The 20542-nt window shown below is 48.5% G+C and overlaps 2 protein-coding genes across 3 annotated transcripts; one reads left to right on the forward strand and one right to left on the reverse strand.

The window, feature by feature from the left end:
• Positions 1 to 1210: 1210 nt before the first annotated feature.
• Positions 1211 to 13785, reverse strand: TRADD (TNFRSF1A associated via death domain). The gene is made up of 5 exons (XM_086758055.1): positions 13750 to 13785; positions 11138 to 11289; positions 8319 to 8596; positions 6621 to 6813; positions 1211 to 5285 (listed from the first exon to the last, which is right to left on the reverse strand). The coding sequence occupies exons 2-5, from the start codon at positions 11277 to 11279 to the stop codon at positions 4978 to 4980; spliced, it is 921 nt and encodes a 306-aa protein (XP_086614181.1). The 5' UTR covers positions 11280 to 11289; positions 13750 to 13785; the 3' UTR covers positions 1211 to 4977.
• Positions 13786 to 13812: 27 nt separating this feature from the next.
• FBXL8 (F-box and leucine rich repeat protein 8) lies at positions 13813 to 20378 on the forward strand. Of its 2 annotated transcripts, XM_086758054.1 has the most exons (4): positions 13813 to 14187; positions 14594 to 14797; positions 17911 to 18141; positions 18353 to 20378. In XM_086758054.1, exons 3-4 carry the CDS (start codon positions 17978 to 17980, stop codon positions 19326 to 19328), a joined length of 1140 nt encoding a protein of 379 aa, XP_086614180.1. In that variant the 5' UTR covers positions 13813 to 14187; positions 14594 to 14797; positions 17911 to 17977; the 3' UTR covers positions 19329 to 20378. The 2 variants fall into 2 exon arrangements, with proteins under 2 accessions (XP_086614180.1, XP_010125500.1); XM_010127198.2 differs by lacking the exons at positions 13813 to 14187; positions 14594 to 14797 and adding an exon at positions 15264 to 15549.
• The last annotated feature ends 164 nt before the right edge of the window (positions 20379 to 20542 follow it).

A 20542-nucleotide genomic window follows, 5' to 3' on the forward strand; every position in this document is an offset into this window, starting at 1 on the left:
CTTTTGAAACTGCAAAGGGGAGCTGACACAGTGACTCAGGACGGCTTCTCAGTGCTGAAGCGGATTTTGAAATTAATGGCAAAATTAACAGGTAAGGAAAAAACCCCAGTTTCCTCACACTGGGAAAAGACTTGTCTGGAGCAGTGTCTGCACCAAGCACCTAGGCCTTCTCTGAACAAGCAGTTTCCCTCAGCTCTAAGCCTACGTGCTTTCTTTGGCCATATGTTTTCTGTATCTTGACAGTGGTGTAAAGTATATTCTGTTTTCTGCCTCAGCTTCCCCCAGTTTTGAAATGCATACAATACTGAGACTTCCCAGCTATGAAACTCCTGCAAAATATCCTGAAGATATTTTACTCTGAGGCTTTAATTTTTTCATGAAGCTCAGTAACCTGCAGTGCTGTGACACAGGCACCCTCTTTTGCTTTAACAATAATCCCGATGGCCACCTCTTCAGTGGAAGAGCTGAGGCTGAAAATGGAAACTCGGAAAGTGTTGCTGTGAGCTGTCGACATTCATTTTTAATTTGACTTGCTATGAAAATCTGGAAGAAAATGTTATGCTTTCTGTAAGGTCCGGCTCATGACTTTTAAGTGCTTCTGATCAATAATGCTGAACCCTTTCCTTATTTTTGAGTCAAGTACTGTTTTCACCTGACAAACCAGTTCACTGTAAGCAGTTGTGGCATGTGAGAACTGATGCTGCTGGAAGAGAGCGCTTTCCCTGTCTGCTGTGATGGTGCATTGTCCTCTTCAGCAGACAAATTAAGCTGTGGTGTATTTTTAACAAGCATCTAAGGGGGTTAATGTCAGCCTTTCACTAACTGTGCCCTGCAGGGCAGTTTGATATTTTCCTTCGTGACAATTTTATAGAAGGATACACTCTCTAGTTTACTTCTATCAGATGCCTCATGTCAAAGTGTACCTCGTGAGCATTTTAACTTGCACTCTCCTCTTTGTTATTATCCGTTCAAATGCTGTAGCTTAGCTATGCCAAAACAAATAATTCAATTCTCCTTTAGATGGATCTTTTTTTCTTTCTGGCAGACTGAAAGGAGCCACCTTCAAATCTGAAGCACTGCTAAAACTACAGAAACAATCTGTACCACAAAAAAGCCCTCTTGGATCTCTTTCTGTAAGTGCATTTTGGCTTGGTTTCTGCTGTTTGTTTTAGACTTTGTCTATTTCATTTTTTTTTTAATATGCAACTGATTAGCATCTTTATTTGCTTTTAATATCATGTGCTGGTTTGCTGCATGCTTGATTCTGAAGCACCACCACCACCTCAATTTTTTTTTTTTTTTTTTCTTCCCCCAGGCACATCTCTGTACGTAGAGAAGAGCTGTTATGGGATAAGGCCAAACCCTCCAGCAGCAGCGCTGCCCATGGCTTATCTCACACACTAGACATTAGCTAATCAGTATAAATAGAAGTAAGGGAGCGTTGCTTGCATGTCTGGCATCTGAGTAGATGCAGTATGTGTGCAACTAACTTGGCACAGGCAAGGAAGAAAGCACGAGTGCGCTCCTTGTCCAACAGCGTGACAGCCAGGCAGTCACCGGGGGTGCTTATAGCCCATAGTCCAGCATATAGCACCAAGGTTGTGATGTATCAGCAGGTATCCCCAACATCTAGCTCTCCTTCAGTTCCACTCATTGCATTACTCTCTGAGGTAAAGACATGCCTCTAGTTTCTTCAACAAGTCTCTGCTAATGTTTTTTCCTTTGTGAGTGGCTCTTCCTTTCCTGTGTGATGCGAGTTCCCTTGTCTTTGCACACTGGCATAAAACTGCTGTAAAATCTTCTGGGTAAAACAGCAGTAAAGTCAGAGTCAAGCCCCAGCCAGATGCCAAATCAATGCAAATGACACTGGGTACTCACAATCCAATTGATCTGTTTCATTCTAAGGCTTCTGTGAAAATTGTCTCTATCTATATTTGTGCCAGATAATACTAAAAACCCCTGTTCTTCTAGTAGGAAGGAGTCTGCTTGAGAACAGAATTGAGTTTTTGCTGCATCTAATGATGATTATGATGACCGATCACGGAAAAGAAGGTATGAAACAGCCACTGCTATGGTCCCAAACCACGCCATGTGCTCAAGACAATTCCACTACGGAATATCACTGGAAAACCCTTTTCCTTTGAGTCTCCGCAATGAAGGCACCTGTGAATGCTGTTAAAGATGATGACATTCCAGAAAGGTTGCCAGGAGCTCCAGCACTTAATGGCACTTTTGAGAAGGAATCTGTGAGTAAGAGGAAACACATATGCCAGTTGCTGGCAGAGGAATAATGGCCAAAGTTTGCATTAAGAAAAAAAAAAAAAAACATTCATGCTTAGTCCTCTCAGATACAGTAATAGCAGCAAAGAAGTTTTCTGGACTTGAAGTAGATGCTAAATAATAAGCGTTTCTCATTTTGAGCATTAACAGATGCTATAAAAGCTAGCAGTTCTCACTACTCTGTGGCTGCCTTATAACTGCGTATGAATGTTGTGCACCGGAATAGCTCGGCTGAGAGCTTAGAAATATTCATTACAAACAAGACAGCAGGCCATACGACCTTGTATTCTAAAAAACCATTTTTGCAAAATCAAGAGCAAACCCTCTTGCTGTTAAAGTAATTTTCAAGTTTCTGATTTCTTCTTCTTTTTTTTTTTTTTTTTTTTTTTTTTTTAATACTCTTTGCGGGGTGGGTTGCTGCCAAACAGAGTTCCCCAGCTGGGATCTGGCAGGAAAGTGGAAATACTTTGAGGTATGGTTCCACAGCAGCCTAAACTAACTAACATCAGCATCGCTGTGCCGGTCCCAGGAGCAAAACTGTCAGAGAGATAATTGCTTCCTTTTGGGAAGAGTATTGGTACTACTTGTAAGGGAGAGGGTAGGACACGGAGCACGAATGGGGGAGATGAGACTGGAACAGCACCGACATAGAATGGCTTAATAAAATGCCACAGGGCCACAGTCTTTGTAGAGAAGGTGACTGCATGAAGTCCTGCTTCCTTTGAAGCTAAGGGCAAGGTGGAAACAGATTCACACCCTGAAAGCATTCTCCCCATGTCTGACCCCCTCCATTTCCTTTCCACACTATGGACATAACCTTGGGGATTCAAAATCGCCAGGCTCCTCAGGCTTACACTGAGGAACACGATGCTCAGCACATCTGAGGCATGTGGACCCTGACTGGGTAGAAGCTGGCCATCTAAATCCTCCTGGTCCAGGTCTTCAGTTAGCTGATGCTCACACCATGCATTTTAGCAGAAGCTAAGGGAGCAGCACCAGCCCCAGGAGCTCAGATCTGAGCCCATGCTGGAATCCAAGGTTGTGTCCCTCCTTACTGAATTGCAGGTCTGACTCCAGGAAGGAGTAGGATGTGAGTTGTGGTTTAAAAGGCCATCTGGGCTTGCCTGTCTGAAAGCTGGTCCTACCAGGACTGCCAGTGGCCCGATGCTCATGCACACACAGGCTTTATGTGTGCTGGCAGAGCCACCCTCTACATCTGAAATAATTTCCAAGGCCCACTGCCTATTCCCACAAATGGGAAGGGCAAAGAGGGACAGAATTAATGGCAAACAGTAAATAAAAACCTATCAGGAAAGCATAGGGAGTATGTCAAAGGTAATCAAGCTGCTGTTGTGCTTCATGGGACCAAGGCCACGCTAAACACTTGTTGCTTTGTTACATGCAAAGGTGTAAACTCTGCTCTGTTGCAATCTGCATCATCTATACCAGGGGACAGCTGACTTCTCCCAGCAGAACTGAAAGCCTGAGTCAGCCCTGGGGTTTGGGTGCTTTGTCCCTTAAGCCATTTTTAACCCTCAAAATCAGGGCAGGTAAATCCAGGCACAGCAGCTGATGCCCAGTTGTCACACAGTGTCACACAGTGACAATACCACCAGGGAAAGGCTCTGTGCAAATCCCGACTCTTATGAGACACGGTGGCATGAGCTGTCCTCTCCGGTGAACTCGGCGGGCTGAGGGCAGGTGGTTCAGAAGAGAGCGAAGGCACTAGCAGCCAGCTGGTTAGAGGCGATTGCTCAGCTCCGTGGGCTGGGGTCAGGATGGTATTTGGGGCTGCGACGCACCTTGGAGCAGCAGTTCCAATCTGCGCTCCACAGGTCACTTGCTGATTAGGAGACAATTTTCCTTCCAGCACTGTGTTTTGCTTTTCACAGATGCAGGCTCCCTCAGGTTGGTGGGAAAGAGCTAAGCGTGATGCAGTCCAGTTGTCCACCATGGTTCAGAAAAAGTTGGGAATCATTCTCTGAATTTGTGTTTGTCCATATTGCTTGTTCAGTGCCTGAAATTTGTTCTGCAGCAGCAATCTTGTGCCCTGTGGAGGATTATGACTGTCCCAGGTAAAAGGGAAGCCTTCAGGCGGTGAAAGGTGGGAAGGAGCTATGCTAGGGTAGGGCAGGGCAGGACAGATGCACTTGCCACAGATCTTCCTCGTTTGAAGAACAAAGAAAGGAAAATAATATAAACTTGACTTTTCCTTAATTTCCCCTCTGTCTTTGCTTGATATCATGCCTGAGGGCATAAATGTCTTCAGTATAAAAAATATATTGCAGCTCTCTAGGTGATGGCCCCAGGCCATAGCCTGAGAAACAGTGGCGTTGTCTGCTTCCCAGAGTAATTCTCAGAGATGCCTCCCTTGCTTTTCTCCTTTCCCCCACCCTCCCCTAGGGCTCTCCAACTGTCTGGCTGCTTCCCTGTGATATTTCGGTCCTGAAGGAAGTCAGGCTGAAAGCCTCTCTCACCAGTTCATGGGAAGGTAACGTTGGCTTCTGGAAACAGGATGAAATAAGGAACGTAAGAGGTCCATGCTGGCTTCTGCAAGCACAGACCCTCTCCCCCAGGCATTCCCATATACATGGAAACCTGCAGTGATTTTCAGGACTACCTTCTCAAACACTGGCAGCAGTCTCATACGCTAGCTAAAGCAAGAAAGCCCTTAGCAATGCCACTACCCTTCGGGGTCTAGGAGCAGTCCTCATTGGAATGGAGGCCCAAGAGCTCCTCTGCCAAGCTGATAAGACCATTTTCTTCCAAGGCTGCAATCAGCCGTGCTATCGTGGCCTTCTTGCCCTCCGACTGGATGAATCTGAGAAGCAGCTGATAGGCTTGTTCGTATAGTCCCTCTCGGTCATATTCAAGGGCCAGGTTATCAATGACGGGATCACGCAGCGCACGGCAGGTCTTCTGCAAAGAGCGACCCACTTGCTTCCATTTCTTGGACACGAGCTTGGCAAATTTCTGGTGGTCGTCTGGTGTGAGCGTTCTGTTGGCTGAAAGGGACAGAGGGCAGGTAAAACACAGGGGTTTCACAGCTGATGTGATGCAACTTGGGCCAGTCCAAGGTTTGCTCAAGACTCCTTGGAGCAGGGAGTCTGTTCAGTATCCACAGCACGTTATTAATCTGCTGTGGAGCTGCTCCGCTTGCCCTGCGGTGTTTTAACACCAGGGCAGCACTGTGCGTTTGGAGCAGAGTGCAAGAGCAGTGAAGCTAAAGGGAAAGCCCCACCACGGGCAGGGGGTCACGCGCACAGATCTGTGCACTCCGATGGCGTTCCTCCACCAATGGGACGGGAAAACCAGCTGGGCTGAGCCTCACTGCTTAGGGTCTCCCTGCTCCATGTCCCCTCTCCACATAGTCCACCAACCCCAGGCAAGTGCTGGTGCCTCGGGTGGCAAACTGTAGCACATGGTGACACACTCACCTGCCTGCTCACAGCCATCTGCCCTGGCACATCTGAGCTCCCTGCCTTGCTCAGGCCGTTCCCTTACTGAAATCCTCCCACAACATCAATCTGGGCTTGCCCCCACCCTGCTAGCTTGGCAATGCCTTTTTCCCCCCCTTTTTTTTTTTTTCTTCCCCCCCCCCTTTTTTTTTTCCTTTCCTCTCCCCCAGTCCCCCAGGACAGGACTAGCCTGTGGTTTGCAAGAGCTCATTTTTTTTTTTTTTTTCCTGATGGACATCCTCTTTATTTGTTTCAGCCTTTCAAAAGCAACTTGGCAAGGTCTTTCTGACCGAGTCCCCTGTTCCCTACCTAAGCCTCCTCAAAATACTGAAATGCAGACCGGAGCGCTCTCCTAGCACTGGAGACTGCATACACAGCTTAAGCATGCTCAGAAATGATTCAGCTGATCTCAAGCTAAAATTGCTATGTGAAACTATCTGAAAGCTCTCTGCAGGGGACAGACACCAGGGAAAGCCAGCGTACTGCAGGGAGCCTGGAGAAATCAGTCCTGGCTGAAAGCAGGGCTGATGCTGTCCGTAGTAACCTTCCAACTCTGATCTAACATACACTACTAACTCACGTCTGCCAAATGACGTGGAGGAAGAGAACTACTCTGTATTCCTCCTTTCAGTATTAAGGAGTTTTAAAATGTGAGGAACCTGGAAGGGACACAGACTCTGAAGCATTTGTGCCACCCCAGACAGAAACCAGGTTGAGGCCTGATCTGAAGCAGTATGGCAGCATCTAATTCCTCCCTTATGGGATGCTGGAAACCCTTGATTTATCTGAGGTAGATCCCAATATGTAGTCATGTTAATCCTCCCTTTTGGGCTTTGAGGCGAGGAAGACCAAGGGCTCTCTTGGTCCATTCTAGCTACTCACCAAACTGTTGTCCCTGAAAGATGAAGGTGATTTGTGGGGCAAGGGAGCTGCCTTGAGAAGGATAAGGTAGAGACGGGGAGTTCAGGGACGCGCAGTCTTTTACAGCCATATTGTTGTTGATGCTCTGGTGAACAATCAGGCTCTTGAAGCATTCCTCCAGCTCCGTGATTTCCTCATCCCGCAGGCGGTCAGGCTGTAATGCAAACAGCATCAGTAATTCGTGCCAGGTTCACCATCTTGCAAAGCTGCAGATTCTGAAGATGATGGTGTCAAGAGAGGAGCAATGAGATCGCTATGGCCTGAGCTGTAAACTGATCAAATGAGACAGTCTAATGGAGTTCTGGCTGTGAACCTGTGAATTTGAATCTGTAATGTGATATGAAATAGGCAGTCTCCCCCTCCTGGGTTTTTCAAGTGCAGGAGTCCTTACAAGTTGCACAAAACTGTTACTAGTCCATGCTTATTTTCAGCAGCCTTCTGCAAGAATTAGGGTGCACCACCGGCAGCATGGCTTCTCTGACTTACTCCATGTGAGGGTCAGACTCACAGAATTGGGTGATCTGATCCAACAGCTCATGGTCACTGAAGCAGGCAGCTCCTGCTACCCCCCTTCTCTCTCTTCGCCCCCATGTTACCTAAGTTTTCTTGTTCCTGGATTCTCCTCAGGCCAGTTTTTCTCTCTAACCAAGAGAAAACTAGTCTGACTTCCCAAAAGCAGGTAATGAGAAAAGGAGTAAAGAAGGCAAGCACATGAGAAGAGTCAAACCTGGTGAGTGCTCTGACTCAGTCTATTGTTTAGCTCATGTACAGCACGTTAGTACCCAGCACTGCCCTCAGCTACCGACAGCTGTGCCCTAGGGTCATCTTTCTGGCTGTTGCGCTGTTAGGCAGAGGTCAGACTGAGTCAGTTTTGGGGAACTGAGCCCATCTCTTTTGTCAGGTCAGCTAGTTCAGCAGCGGGGAGGCAGCAGCAAGCAGAAGCTGACAGGGTATGGGATATCACATGTTGTTTGGTCCAGGGCTGAAGGGTTTGCATTTCATTCTCTGTGCTTGCAGAAAAGCAACCTGGCAAAACATGCTCTTGTGCCTGATCTTCCCGAGTAGATGGCGACTACCTATTTATCAAGACCATCTCAAGGGGAACAGAGCTATAAGGTATTGGGTGGGGAAAAAAAAGAGAGGAGAAAGGCAGTCAGTGTAATCACATCAAGTGCCTTGGTTTTGCAATGAGATGACAAGATCTCACTGTTCTTGCTAGCAGGATTAGACTGCCAGTGCCAAAGTGTGCGATGAGCTAAATGTTAGGTATTGCCCCCGAGAGAGAGACTTTGCCTTCAGAAGGGCAGCCTACTCCTGCTGGCAGCAGATGCTGCGTATCCCCACTCTGTCACAAGTTGTTGGTCTAATGTGCAGTATTTGCACTCACACTCATTTCTGGGTGCAGTTACCATTGCTACTCTCAGAGGAGGTGGTGTGTGAGGCGGGGGAGGAAGATGCTGAGCAGTGACGGTTCCACACAGGACTGCTGTCCTCTCTGCCTGCCTCACAGAGCTGTTTCTTCATATTACAGTTGAAAACTGAAGGACAGAGAGGTCAACAACCCAGCACACTGCAGCAGAGCAAGATTTGCACCCACCTTCCCGAATCCTGTGCTACCATTCCTCATTGCTGCCTGGCCTCCCACCCTCTCCCATTCACCTTTTCTCTGTAGATGCACTCCAGGCAGCGATCCTCATCCTTCAGCATGTCATCAAGGTGCTCGTTGCCAGCCTTCAGCTCCATTTCAAGAGGCACCGTGGTCATGGCCAAGGAGACCTGGAGGTGATTCTGGAGCGACTCCTGGAGTGCTCCTTCCCGGTAACTCTGCAGGAACCGGCGGCAGTTCTCCTGCTTGCAGAACTTGAGCTGGACTATCAGGTGCGGGTAGCTGCAGTGCACTTTGAGCATGTCCACACCATTGATGCTGCCGGTGGAGTCTGGCAGGGAGAAGTGAGCAGAGTCACTATCCAGGCATGAGACAGACAAGCCAGACCCACTCCCATCCACCACCAAGCCTGCAATGGAGCGGCTTTTGAATTCTCTTCTCTCTGTGATACAAAGTCCTCTGGGACGAAAAACCTGTATGCAAAACCAAGAGGAAAGGACCGAGGTTTTGCTGCCCTGCCACCATCAATCGCCATGAAGTATGGTGTCCAACTGAAGCCATATGGTACTACAGCCCAGGTAATTATCCCAACACTTTATTAGAGGAGGTTTTGAGGTTCTGTTTCCAGGACAGAAATGGTTACATTAAACCGGTAGCACAAGAAAGTTTTATAGTTGAAAGTGCATAGTTCAGCTCAGTGCTCAGTCTTCACTCCTCGTGACTGGAGTTTTACGCAGTGATGAAGGTCCTGGAAAGAGACTCAGCATTTCCTCTCCACCTTGTGCGAAGAGGTAACTTTTGGCTGGCTCTGAGCCTTCAACACATCTCACAAATGGTGGATGATAGACACCGCACCAGGAATTTAGGCTGCTTGAGGCTGGGCCTTGACTTGTTAAGCTCCTTTGCACAGAGAATTAACTCACGGTAAAATCTAAGCAAGGAGAAGCCAGAGATGGACCCTCTAACATTACTGCAGAGGGAGCATGAGCAACATGGACAACAGCACTTGTCCAGGCCTTCATTCTTCCTTCTCACAGCAAGATTTAATTTTGATTAGCTGTGCACATTGACCTTGTCCCCACAGGGATTCTACGTGCTGATTATGACAGTTTAGAGTACGTGTTTTTCTCTTTTTTGCAGCAGAGACCTGTGGGGGGCTGGCTGCACTGCTTTCAGACCCAAGTTAACTTCTTGGCCTGTCGTTGCACAGGGCTGTTCGGAGGTGGCAGCTCAGGCTGGCACTGCATCAGGTGTTTCTAAACCATGCATGATGGCGTTATTTAGACATGCTTGGAGGACAGTCCCAAGGCAAAGCAGACTTGTGGGCTCCACATTAGGCAGGACAAGTGACCCAGCATTTAGAAGTATGTGACCTAACAGTGGCTTTATGGGGTTTACTGAGTCCTGGTTGCATCAGGAAGTCTAGTTTGGACCAGATGTGTAACTATGACATGGGGCTGGGCACCTGGGAGAGGCATTTTCATTCACTGTGGCTGACCAGAAATGTCTTTTATCGCTTCCTTCATGCTTTGTTTTTCATAAGTGCTGGTTAAACAAAAGCTTCTATAACAGGGTAAGAGGGCTGGGGAGGGAAAAGCTGCACAGACATGGAAACTTTTGTGAATGGTGTACAAGGCAGCCATAAAACTGCCTCAAAAGACAGGACTTTGCATGCGTTTCATCATGAAACTTCAGACAGCTTCAGATTTTATGTCCTTTTTAGGTCTGAATAAGCATGGTCGGATTTAGCGGTTTTGTGGGCTTTCCTGTAACTGTATGAGCAGATTCACATTCCAGTGACACAAAGCAGCCATAAATCAAGCCTAACTGGACAACTGTGCTGGGCTCCCTGCTGCTTCACATCATTGGATCGAGCTGCGAGATGAGCAGGCCTGTATTGGATAAACTGGCTGAATTTGCTAAACTGATGATTGCCAGAAAAAATTACAGAATAGTTACACAAGCCCAGTTAAACAATACAGGCTCAGCTGTATGACAGGTAAAGAACACCACAAGAGTAATTCTAGGTAAATTTGATAAACTCTTCAAATTGCTATTATTCTGAAGTCAGCTTAGTGCAAGGGTGAATAGAGAAATAGTTTCATGGCCATTTGCATCTCAAGTCCTTTTCTGGTGTAGACAGGATCACATACAACTGAAGCCAATGTAATTGTGCCTGCTTGTATCAGAAAAGAACTTATACTGCCTATCACTCATGTTTAAAAATCGGCTTCTAAAAGCAGAAATCATGTTTCTGTGGGAGTATAAAGACAGAAATTAAATCTTCTTTCACAGCAATTGCAATCTTTTCCCCTCTTACGTAAATGGGTTTAAACAAACAGTCATAAAGTGGGATAACTCACAGGATAGTTCAAGTTGGAAGGAAGCCCAGGAAGTCTCTAGCCCAACCTCCCATGCAAAGCAGGGTCAGCTCTGAGGTCAGACTAAGTTTCTCAGGGCTTTATCCAGTCTCCTTTTGAAAACCCCCAAGGATGGAGAATACACAATTGCTCTGGACAACTGCTTGACTGTCCTCATGGGGAAAATGTTTGTCCTTATGTCTGTGCACCACTGTGAAGAGTGTGGCTCCGTCTCCCCCGCCCCATCGGTACTGGCAGGCTGTTGGTAGGGCCCCTGAAGCCTTCTCTTCCCCAGGCTGAACAGATCCAACTCCCTCAGCCTCCCCTCACAGGACAAGTGCTGTAGCCCCCAACCATCTTCGTGGACCTTTGCTGAACTTGCTCCTCTTTATTATCTTTCCTAAATACAGCGATCACCAGCTTTCCTTACCCGTGAGTGTGAGATTAAAGAAAGGCATGGCATTGCGTGAAGAGATGAGACATTGTGCCAAGGTATCAGAGAGGATGGGTACCTGCTAATGCCAGCTTCAGCGCCTTGAACACGCTAGGTTTCTTCTGGGAGCTTTCATAGAGAGACGGCAGGACAATAGTCTTGCACGTGGACTGGAGGAAGAGATAAGCGCTGCCGATCCATGGAGTGGAGCTGCCTGCCATCTTCGGCACCCTACAAAATCACAGAGGTGAGCTGAGAGGGGAAAAATTGCCTGATGCTGAGTGAGTACTCATAGCAACCACAAGCATGATGGGATTACAGGGATTTACCCTTATTTCCTAGAGGAGGTGGTGATGCTGTTAAAGTAAGTGTAACCTTTGAGTTTACTGTTACTCTGTAAAGTACAGCACAGTTTGGACATGGTGTCCAAAGGCTGAACAGCTCACAAAGCTCTGCTTTCATTTTCCACTTGAGTCCATTCATTTTACAGTCCAAAGAGACTCCAAAGCAAAGAATTTCTGACCTTGTGCCTCTGACTGCCCAGCCAAGCCAGCAAAGTCTGAAGATGCATAGCTGGGACGCTCCAGGGAGCACCCAGCAGTCCCAGTTCCAGCACGTTCACACAGACTGAAGCCCTACTGCAGGCAGAGGTGTTTTGCCCAAGGTCCCGGTCCCCTGGCTGTCCTCACTAAAGGATACGTTACAGAGCCCAGAGCTCATGTAGCAGCACAGGGGCTATCCCTTTGCTTTATGTACTGGCTCATTTGTTATTCTTCCCTCTTGCAGTAATGTACCTTGAAGGCAGCCCATCCACCTCTCCATTCTCTCTCCATCATGCCTGTTCCTCACTGGCCAGGTAATGCAACTTACATCTAATGCAGCTGCGCCAAACTCTGCTAGCAAGGCAAAGATGAACAAAAACACCTCCAAGGCTACAGATACTCAGACCTGTGCTAGATTGGGCAATGCCAAACTGAGTTGTGACAGCTGGAGAGCAGGCATCTGACAGCCCAGGAGACAGCCATGGCCACCTCTCCTTTCTGGTGCGTACACAAACTGTCTGACTGTGTCTGCGAGCTGGACACTGCAAGCCCCCCAAAGCTGCTCCCACAGAGAGTGGCACTCTGAACCAGCCCCTCCATCACATCATGGTGGCAAGTAATTTGGGGCTTTTGGCTCAGCCCCAGACCCAAGTCCTTCCCCCCCTCTCTGATTACTTGCTTGCACCTCTGTCACGCCATCAGCTGCCTTCCTGCAGGCATCCCTTCCTTCCTGCTTTCTGCCTGTTGCTCAACCTCAAGAGCTTTCCCTTGGCTGCCAAGCACCGGCCTGACAGTATGACTGCTGGTGACAACAGCGTCCCTTTGTTCAGATGTCCTTTAGATTGTGGGTGTGAAGGTCTTTTGTCACCAGGGGCTGCCAGACCAAGAAGGATGACGTCCCATGGACAGGCTGTCATCCAGGTGGTAGCTGGGGCTGGGAACCGTTTCCATCCTTTGCAGCACATCAAATGGGCACTGGGACGTATGGCCCACCCTGTTTCCTTATTGTAACTTTGAACTGTGCCCAACATGGGAGCCATTAACTTCTTCAGAAAATAAAGGAAATAATCAGCAAATCATAAAATTCACACTGAACATCAGGAGTTGAAGGAGTGCCTGTGGGATGCAGGAGCGGGTGTTTCCAGGCCGTGGGCTCCCATGTCACACGGGCCTTTTAGAAAAGCATCTCGTAAAGAAGAAAGAGGAGGATGCGCTGCTGGTGCAAGTCCAGGTCTGGTCTGAGCCTCCAAACACCGGGAAGTTTGGGATCTGGGCACCCACCTCTTAGTGTCTCTCAGAAGGAGGGTAACAGAACTCTGAGTAACATTTCAGAGAACTACAGACATGGAATATTTAAAAGATTTAACTCACGGAACAATTTATCTTTTGCAGTGCAGACACCTGAGAGCTGCCTACCAGCCCAGCCAGCGGCACGCGAAGTACAGGGACCGTGTTTCATCCTGCTCCTGTCGCTGCGGCGTGGACCCCGCTGCCCCTGCACCCCTTCCTCACGCAAACCAGGCTCTTGCCCCCTCAGCAACCCCCTCGTTGGACTCGGCAACGCTGGGAATTACACCAGGCTTGCTAAAACTCAGGTGAGGAGCCCTTGGTGCTGCAGTGGTATCCCAGCCGGAGAGTCTTCCATCCCAATGGGCGCTGCCCCGTCCCACTCGGGACGTGGACTCCTGGGTTTGAGCAGCAGCAGCGGTCAAACCAACTGGAAAATCCCACCCCAGGCAGTAAGTAACGTGTGCCATCACCGTCATTGCCTTTTTTTTGACATCTGGCACGCGTCAGCCTGCTGCCGAATTCCCGTAAAGGACTGTCTGGCAGGGGGCTGTCTTTATTTCAAGGAAAAAGAGCTCGGGTAGGGAATCCGGGGCAGGCTTCGGCCCCGGGCCCCGCCGGGCTGTACCGCCGCCTTGTCCCCGGTGCCTGGGTGTCCCTCCCGGGTGAAATGCCGGGGCCCGCCGGCGGGGCAGCACCGGGGACGGGAGGGACGCGGGAGGGGGATGATTTGGGGGCGGAGAGCGCCCGGCCCGTCCAACCCTGCCCGAGGCCCAGCCCCCGCGCCCCCGGCCCCGTCCACTCTCCGCCCCGCCCGGCCGCGGCAGCCCCGGGCCCCTCCGGCGGCTCCGGCCGCCTTTACCTTCCGCCACCGCCGCCGACCGGGCCCCGCCGCCGCCACTTCCGCCTCTGCGCGGCGCCGCCCGCCGCTCCACAGGGCCGGGCCTCACGGGTGGCGGGCGCGCTGCGAAACGGGGCCGTGCGCGGGCGGAAAGAAAAAAAAAATAAAATAAACCCATTGAAACGCAAGGGGTATTCCACTTTCCGTTAGCATCTTCCGTTTCTCGCGTGCTGCCCCCCCAAAACAGCCCCGGGAGTGGGGTTCGGCCCGGGGCAGTCCCACCCGAAGGCGGTGGGAAGGCCAGTCCCGGAGGAAAGGCTGCTGTGTGCCCAGGGGCTCCCGACGGTTCGTGCTGAGGGGCTCCGGAAGGTTCCTGCCACGCCTTGACGCCTCCCGGTCTCTGCGCCACAAGGCTCCTGCAGCAGCCGCGTGCCCACCCGGCTTTGGGCACTCGTGTAGGTGAGGAGATGTAACAGTCGGAAACGGCTCGGTTCGGGTAGAGCTGCCCGCCAGCTGGGAGCGGGCACGTGCCCCTGGTCCGTTTGGGATGGAGGAAAGCGGGGTTGTCTGAACCCCCCTGCATAGCTCATGGCACCACAAGGCTGCTGCGTCCCTGCCGGCACTCGTCAGCTTTTGCTGCTAATGAGAGTGAACGGTGAAAACGAAGATTGGTTGGATTAGTAATTACTGAGCAGCAGAGGAAGTTTGGCTCTTGCACCCTGCCTTCCCTGGAGCTCATTTTGAAAAGACGTCCTAGGATAATTTGAGGAACGCGGTAACTCTGCAGCATCTGCAACAGCATCCAGGGGCATCCGAGTGCTCAGGAGGGGAGAGGGATTAATGACGTGCAGTTTTCCTTCTCCAGGCAAAACCAGCAGGCTCAGCGGGCTGCAGCTGTCCAAGAGTGCAGTGGGCGAAGGAGGAAAGCTCCCAAAAGACACGAGAGGGAAGTCTGGCGCCGTTTGTGAGAGCAACGCTGATGGAGGAGACCTCTGGGACTCTGCTTACCAACAGCAGAGCAGAGCGGTACTGCGCAGCTGGGCTGGTCCTCGCGTCCCCTCCAGGAGGGGTAAGGTGGTGGTGTCAGTATAGCTGCTGAATTCTGTGGGGCGTTCTGGTTTAATTCTTCCTGCAGTGATACCTGAGCGATCTCCCACCTCTTTCTGAGCCAGGCCTCTTTCTGTTTGTGCAAACTCTCCAGGGAACTGAACTTCAAACAGAAGTGGAAAGCATTATTAAAAAAAAAAATTGTATACACATATTTTAAAAATACATATAAATTTAATGCTATTTTACAACACTAGTTTAACAATATTAACTAATTTGTTTGCCAAAGGAAAAACATAATTGAAATAAATCCCTGAAGGAGTTCATCCAGACTGCCTCTCCTGGGCACTCTCCTTTACAGGGTCGGTGGGCAGGCAGCATCCACAGTCCCCTTCAGGGTCAGCAGGCTTTGTGGTGCCAGCACTTCTGGAAACCAGGCATTTACTTGCTGACAGTTTAAAAAGCAACTCTTGAGTTCATGCGTTTAAGGGTTCACAGGGTTAAATGAGCCCGGACATCCCAGCCTTTCCACATGAAAAACAAGCCTGGAGCAGTGCCAGCTCCCAGAGCCAGGCAGGAACCACAGGGTGAGTTGCTGTGGGGACCGTCACCTGTTGATGTACTGCAAAAATTTCTCCTTGAAGCTCATCTGTTCACTGTGTATTGGGGGAGCAGAAAAGGAAAGGGTAGCCGAGACCCGGGTTTCTCCTCCGCTAACCCTTGCTGAGTGTGCGCTTTCAGGGACCATCCCGCGTGTGGAAATCAAAGGGCTTGGTAAGCACTCGGGGTTTCACTCTTTTATGTCCCAATTGGGAAGTAAAGGTGCCAGTGAGGGGAGAGGCTGCGGCTCAGCAGGGCTTAGCCAGCACAAGATTTGGGTGTCACGATTCTGTGGTGTGTCTGCTAGGGGAGGACAGAAGTGGGGTGCTGGGTAGCCTGTAGGGGGACAGGTGCTGGAGGAGGAGAAAAACAGGACTATTAATCTGTGCCTTCCCATAAAGGACAGCACAGCATCCTGGCTCCCACCCCGTGGGCAAGGCGCCTCTCTCTCTGGTGTTATTTTTGGCATCTCTTCCTCCGCTCCTCCCTCTGGGGCGCAGCTGGTGCTGGGAGCCGCAGGCGGGTAGTGCAGAGGAAGACAGGCTCTGCTCCAAGAGGTACGCTGCACCCCTTCCCGCACTGCCTGGTGGGGCCTACGTGGGGCTGGAGGGATCAGGGGCTTCCCCGCACTGCTGGGCTCGAAGGGAGAGCGGTAGTGTTGGGCGTCTCGCCTGGGTGCAGCACCGCCTGTTCCTGTTTGGGCTGCTGGCTGCTCGCTCCCAGCAAGCGTCTGCCTGGCTTCCTTGGGGCCTGCTGTGCTGAGAGCTGACAAAGCTCGGTGCAGCAACCAGCAGTGCTCCTCCATCACGTGGTTAATAAAGCGCGGAGATCCTTGGTGGCTCATGAGATCCGGTCCAAACCCAGCTGTCCTCAGCAGGGCAGGCACACAAGGTGGACCCAAGCCAACCCGCAGCATTCACAGCCCACAAAAGTGCTCCTCACTGACTCAAAGCTGTTCAGTTACTTAAAGTTACGCTGAGAATTTTGCCTGTCTTCCTGCTCTCAGGCTGTATGTTTAAGCTTTTCCGAGCAGTCATCATGGCTAGAAATGCACTCTTACTTTCTAAGAGATTTAAGCTCTTTTTTATGTGACTCCAAGGGCTTGGACTTTAAGGAAAAATATCATCATGAAAATGAATGGAGCTGAACACGTGAGACTTCATGTAGGGCAGAGAGCAGTTTAACATTTTGGCAAACGTGTATTAGAGACAGTATTAAGCTAAAAGTAGAAAAGCAAGGTCCAAGCTGTCAAGGTGACTGTCAGAAAATGACAAAAGATAGTGAGTTCCCAGGAAGGAAGCAGGACTGTGTCACTTGCCAGTTCTAGCTCACGGTGGGTGGAAAGGGGGTTGTCACTGATACGATGGGAGATAAGATAGTATAGCTGCTGTGCTGCTGCCACCTCACACTCAAAATAATGAGTCATGCTTCAAAGCTGCGTATTCTAGAAAAATATGCACTTGTGTTCCTCTCTGCATTATGCTTTTTGCATTGCGACTCCATGCTTGCTTCATATTTTTCAACTCTTTCCCTACTTTGAGAATATCTAGAAGGGCAGGTTTTCATTTAAATGAAACGCGTGATGCTGAGATAATGCTGTGACTCTACAACCTGGGGCTTCAAAAGCCAAGAGGGCATGCTGTGAAATTCGGAGTGAGACTGGTCCGTGCTCCACTGCTAGCCCAGGAAGTGGAACGTTTGTATTTTAAAATCCCTCGCTTGTTTATGAGAGGGTTGAAAATATCTCATGTTGGTAGTTTTACTTGTGCAGAAATCTATAAGATGGATAAAACACATTTTGGAAGATGATGAATGAAGAAGTTAGGTCATGGCTTGATGCTGTGAACCTCAGCCTTCTTCTGGGACACTTACTCTTTTGTATTATAGTTCACATGAAAGGTTAATCAAAATATGCTTTTCCGTTTCTAAGTCAGACGTGTATAAATGCAATTTCTGAGGACTGGAGTCACAGTAATAAAACCTTTTTTTTCAGATGTCACATCACAGGCAAGGACAACTATGATTAAGCTACCGGTTTTTGCTATAGGCCACCTGTTTCACTATCGGTAAAAAATGGACATGTGGGGCTGTTTTCTGTGCAGAGCTTCTGCTTACAAAGAGGTTTTTTTTTTCCCCCTCCACGGTTTGAGAAATCTGTCTCAGCTTTTTGAATAGCAGTGCAGCAGTACTAGAAAATTCTCTTGCATTTTTATTACTCAGAGTAGCCAAACCTCACTGCAGGAAAAAAAGGCTTCCCCCGCCACCCCAAGCTTTGATCTGACATCTTTAACTCTTGAAAAAAGTATCACCCAGCTTCTTAGGATTGATTGAAAAAAAAACTGTGCAAAACAATTGGCCAACAGGTTTTCCTCATTTTTGCGTTCAATTTCAAAATTTGGTGAAATTTCAAGTCTGAAAAAATTTTTTACCTCCTCTGTGATCCAGTTGCATTGGTTTGATAACTCCTAATGTGTGTGTCTGTCTTTTTTTTTTTTTCTTTTTTTCTTTTTTTTTTTTTTTTTTTTCACTGAACAGGGACTTTTGAGAATTGGTTGCAGTTTTGGAAGTTGTCCCCATTTTTAAACCTGACTGAATCATCAGAATGCCTGCTCCAGTTCCAGAGCTGTGGAACTACATCCCAGAAGAAATCCTCATCCAAATTTTCTATTATCTTTCTCTTCGAGATAGATACGCAGTCTTCCAGGTGTGCAGGCAGTGGGCTACAGCTGTTTCTTCTAGCTCTGTTTGGCATTTCACAGAGATCAGGTAAGAGAAGTGGGTCTTTCTGGGGACTGACTCTTGTCACCTCCTGACTCCTTCCATGTTTGGCCTTACAGTGACTCTCCAGGCACCAAGTGAGAAGGAACGTCTAGGGTACCTGCTGGTGTTTGCAGAAGCACTAGTAAAGGAGAGTATCTGCTCTGTGCTTGCTCAGCTCAGCGCTCACGGTGACTAAGAGTTTGTTTTACCCTTCCAGCTGTGATTCAGAGGATGAGGAAGGCATGCTGCAGAGCCTGCTCCAGTTCCTCAGCCAAATCAAACACCTGAAGATTATGTTTGACCAGTCCAAGGAGGTCAACCGGAAGAACGTGACGCGCATCTTGGATGTGTTGGCAAAACAGAACCACAAACTGCAGCAGCTGTGCATTGTGTGCCATGGGGAGAACCCTTATTTCTACTCTGGCCAGGACATCCTACAGAGCATACGGAACATATGTGTCACTAAAAACCAGATAGATCTTCAGCATATTGATTTTCGAAAAATGCCCTTCACTCTTGATGATGAGCTTGTTGAACTCTTAGCTACCACCAACCCAAACTTGCACAGTTTGTTCATCAACAACCGCACCCTGGTATGCAACGTGGCACCAGACACCATTAGGAAAGTTCTCAGAGCATGTCCCAAACTCTCAGCCTTGGGGGTTTACTATGCCAGTTTGTCTGACGATGTATTTCAGGAACTGCTCAAGCCCGAAAGAGCAGCTTTCACCCATTTAGACATTTTCTGTGAGCGCCTGGACAAATATATACCAGTCATCTCAGAAGAGCTCTGGGCTGCTGTAAGTCAAAAGCATCCTCAACTTTGCGTAGACCTAGAGTTTGATCATACAGTCCCTGCCTGCAAAATACCACGGATCCTAAAGTTGAATATACCTGTGAGCACGCTGCAGCTCAATACCTATAATTACATGGTCAATCAGATCAGGTTTGTCACCCAGAGCTACAGCAGTACTTTAAAGAGGCTCACGCTGCAAACCACGTCCTCGGAGGACTTAAATTCCTCGCTAGTAGATCTGGCTAGGCACTGCAGAAGTCTGTTGGAGATCCACTGCTACTGTGTGGTCAGCCAGGAGGTGGTGGAAGCGTTCCTCACGCACTGCCCCAGTCTGAAACAATACACTCTGAAGGTCACGAAGGAACGGCACCCCTGGAAACCAGTGATGGTTCAGTGACCAGCTCCCACTGACTTGCTGGGAAAATCACAGGGATCTACAAGAGGACAGGGAAAGAAAATTTAGGGCTATGAGGAAAATGCTGCAAAATGCCCTCTGCGCTCACAGCGAACATGCTGTTTCACCAGCACTGGCTGTTACATATGATGCACACCTGTTCTGCAGACCAAGCATTTACACTCAGATGTGACAGAGAAAGGATTACACAGAGAAACAGGATTGCCCCCCCGCTTTGTTTTTCTTTATGGAGGTATGTAGGGCAGGTGTTTTTTCTTCTCTGCTTCTTTATTTAGCAGGAATGCTGAGTCTACCCTTTGCGGGTTTTTACTGAGGACCTCAACGAAATTTAATTTTTATTTTATATTTTAAAATAATCTCAAAGTCCAGCACATTGTGTCAGGTGCCAAACAACTACTTAAATAGACAGTTAAGGAAGTGACAGCTTCAATGCAGCTGTTTTCTGCCCAAAGAGGTACTTTACCAAGCAGATTGAGTGAGCTACAGCAACAAACTGTGGTCATCTGATGGAAAATGCACTCTAACCTTGATAATTCCTCTTCTGGCATTTCAGTGACGGTGATGAGCTCACCTGGCATCCGGTTTCGGGTAACTTCCAGCTCGGAGGGGTATACCAGGAGCTGAGTTATGTTAGAAAATAGAAGCAGGAGAAAAAGCACTTAAGGAAAAAGATTCCTCAAGGTAGTAATAAAAGGCACGTGGCCTGCAGATTTCCATGTCTATCTTTTCTTTTGCTCAGGAATGCAGATTTCCAGGTTATAATTTGAATGCCTTTTGCAAAGACCTTTGCTTTAATTACATTGTTGGTGTTTCTTAGGAGAATCAAGAGTGTTGACAGTTTTTGCATCTGCTGTCTACATTCACAGGCAAGTTATCTTGCATCTGAATGAGGAGATGTGTGTGTTGGTCTGTTGTACCAAAGATTTTGGTGAATGTTATTTGCAGAGCAGTTTCTGACCTGACATCATCCTGGCATAAAGCTACACTGCGAGCACCTATTTAGAGCTGAAGCATTTATAATAATAATAATAATAATAATAATAATAAAAATATTATTGTAATCTAGATTCTATGTGTAGCTGTTTTTATTGCCCTCTCTTCTCACCCAAGAGCCAAATCATTTCTCTTGACAAATGACATAGGATCTGTAGCCTAAGCAGCTTATAATTTTGACTTTTCAAAACCTTGCTGAAGAT

This window comes from Chlamydotis macqueenii, chromosome 13, assembly GCF_036417535.1.
Source record: "Chlamydotis macqueenii isolate bChlMac1 chromosome 13, bChlMac1.mat, whole genome shotgun sequence".
Taxonomy (NCBI): domain Eukaryota; kingdom Metazoa; phylum Chordata; class Aves; order Otidiformes; family Otididae; genus Chlamydotis; species Chlamydotis macqueenii.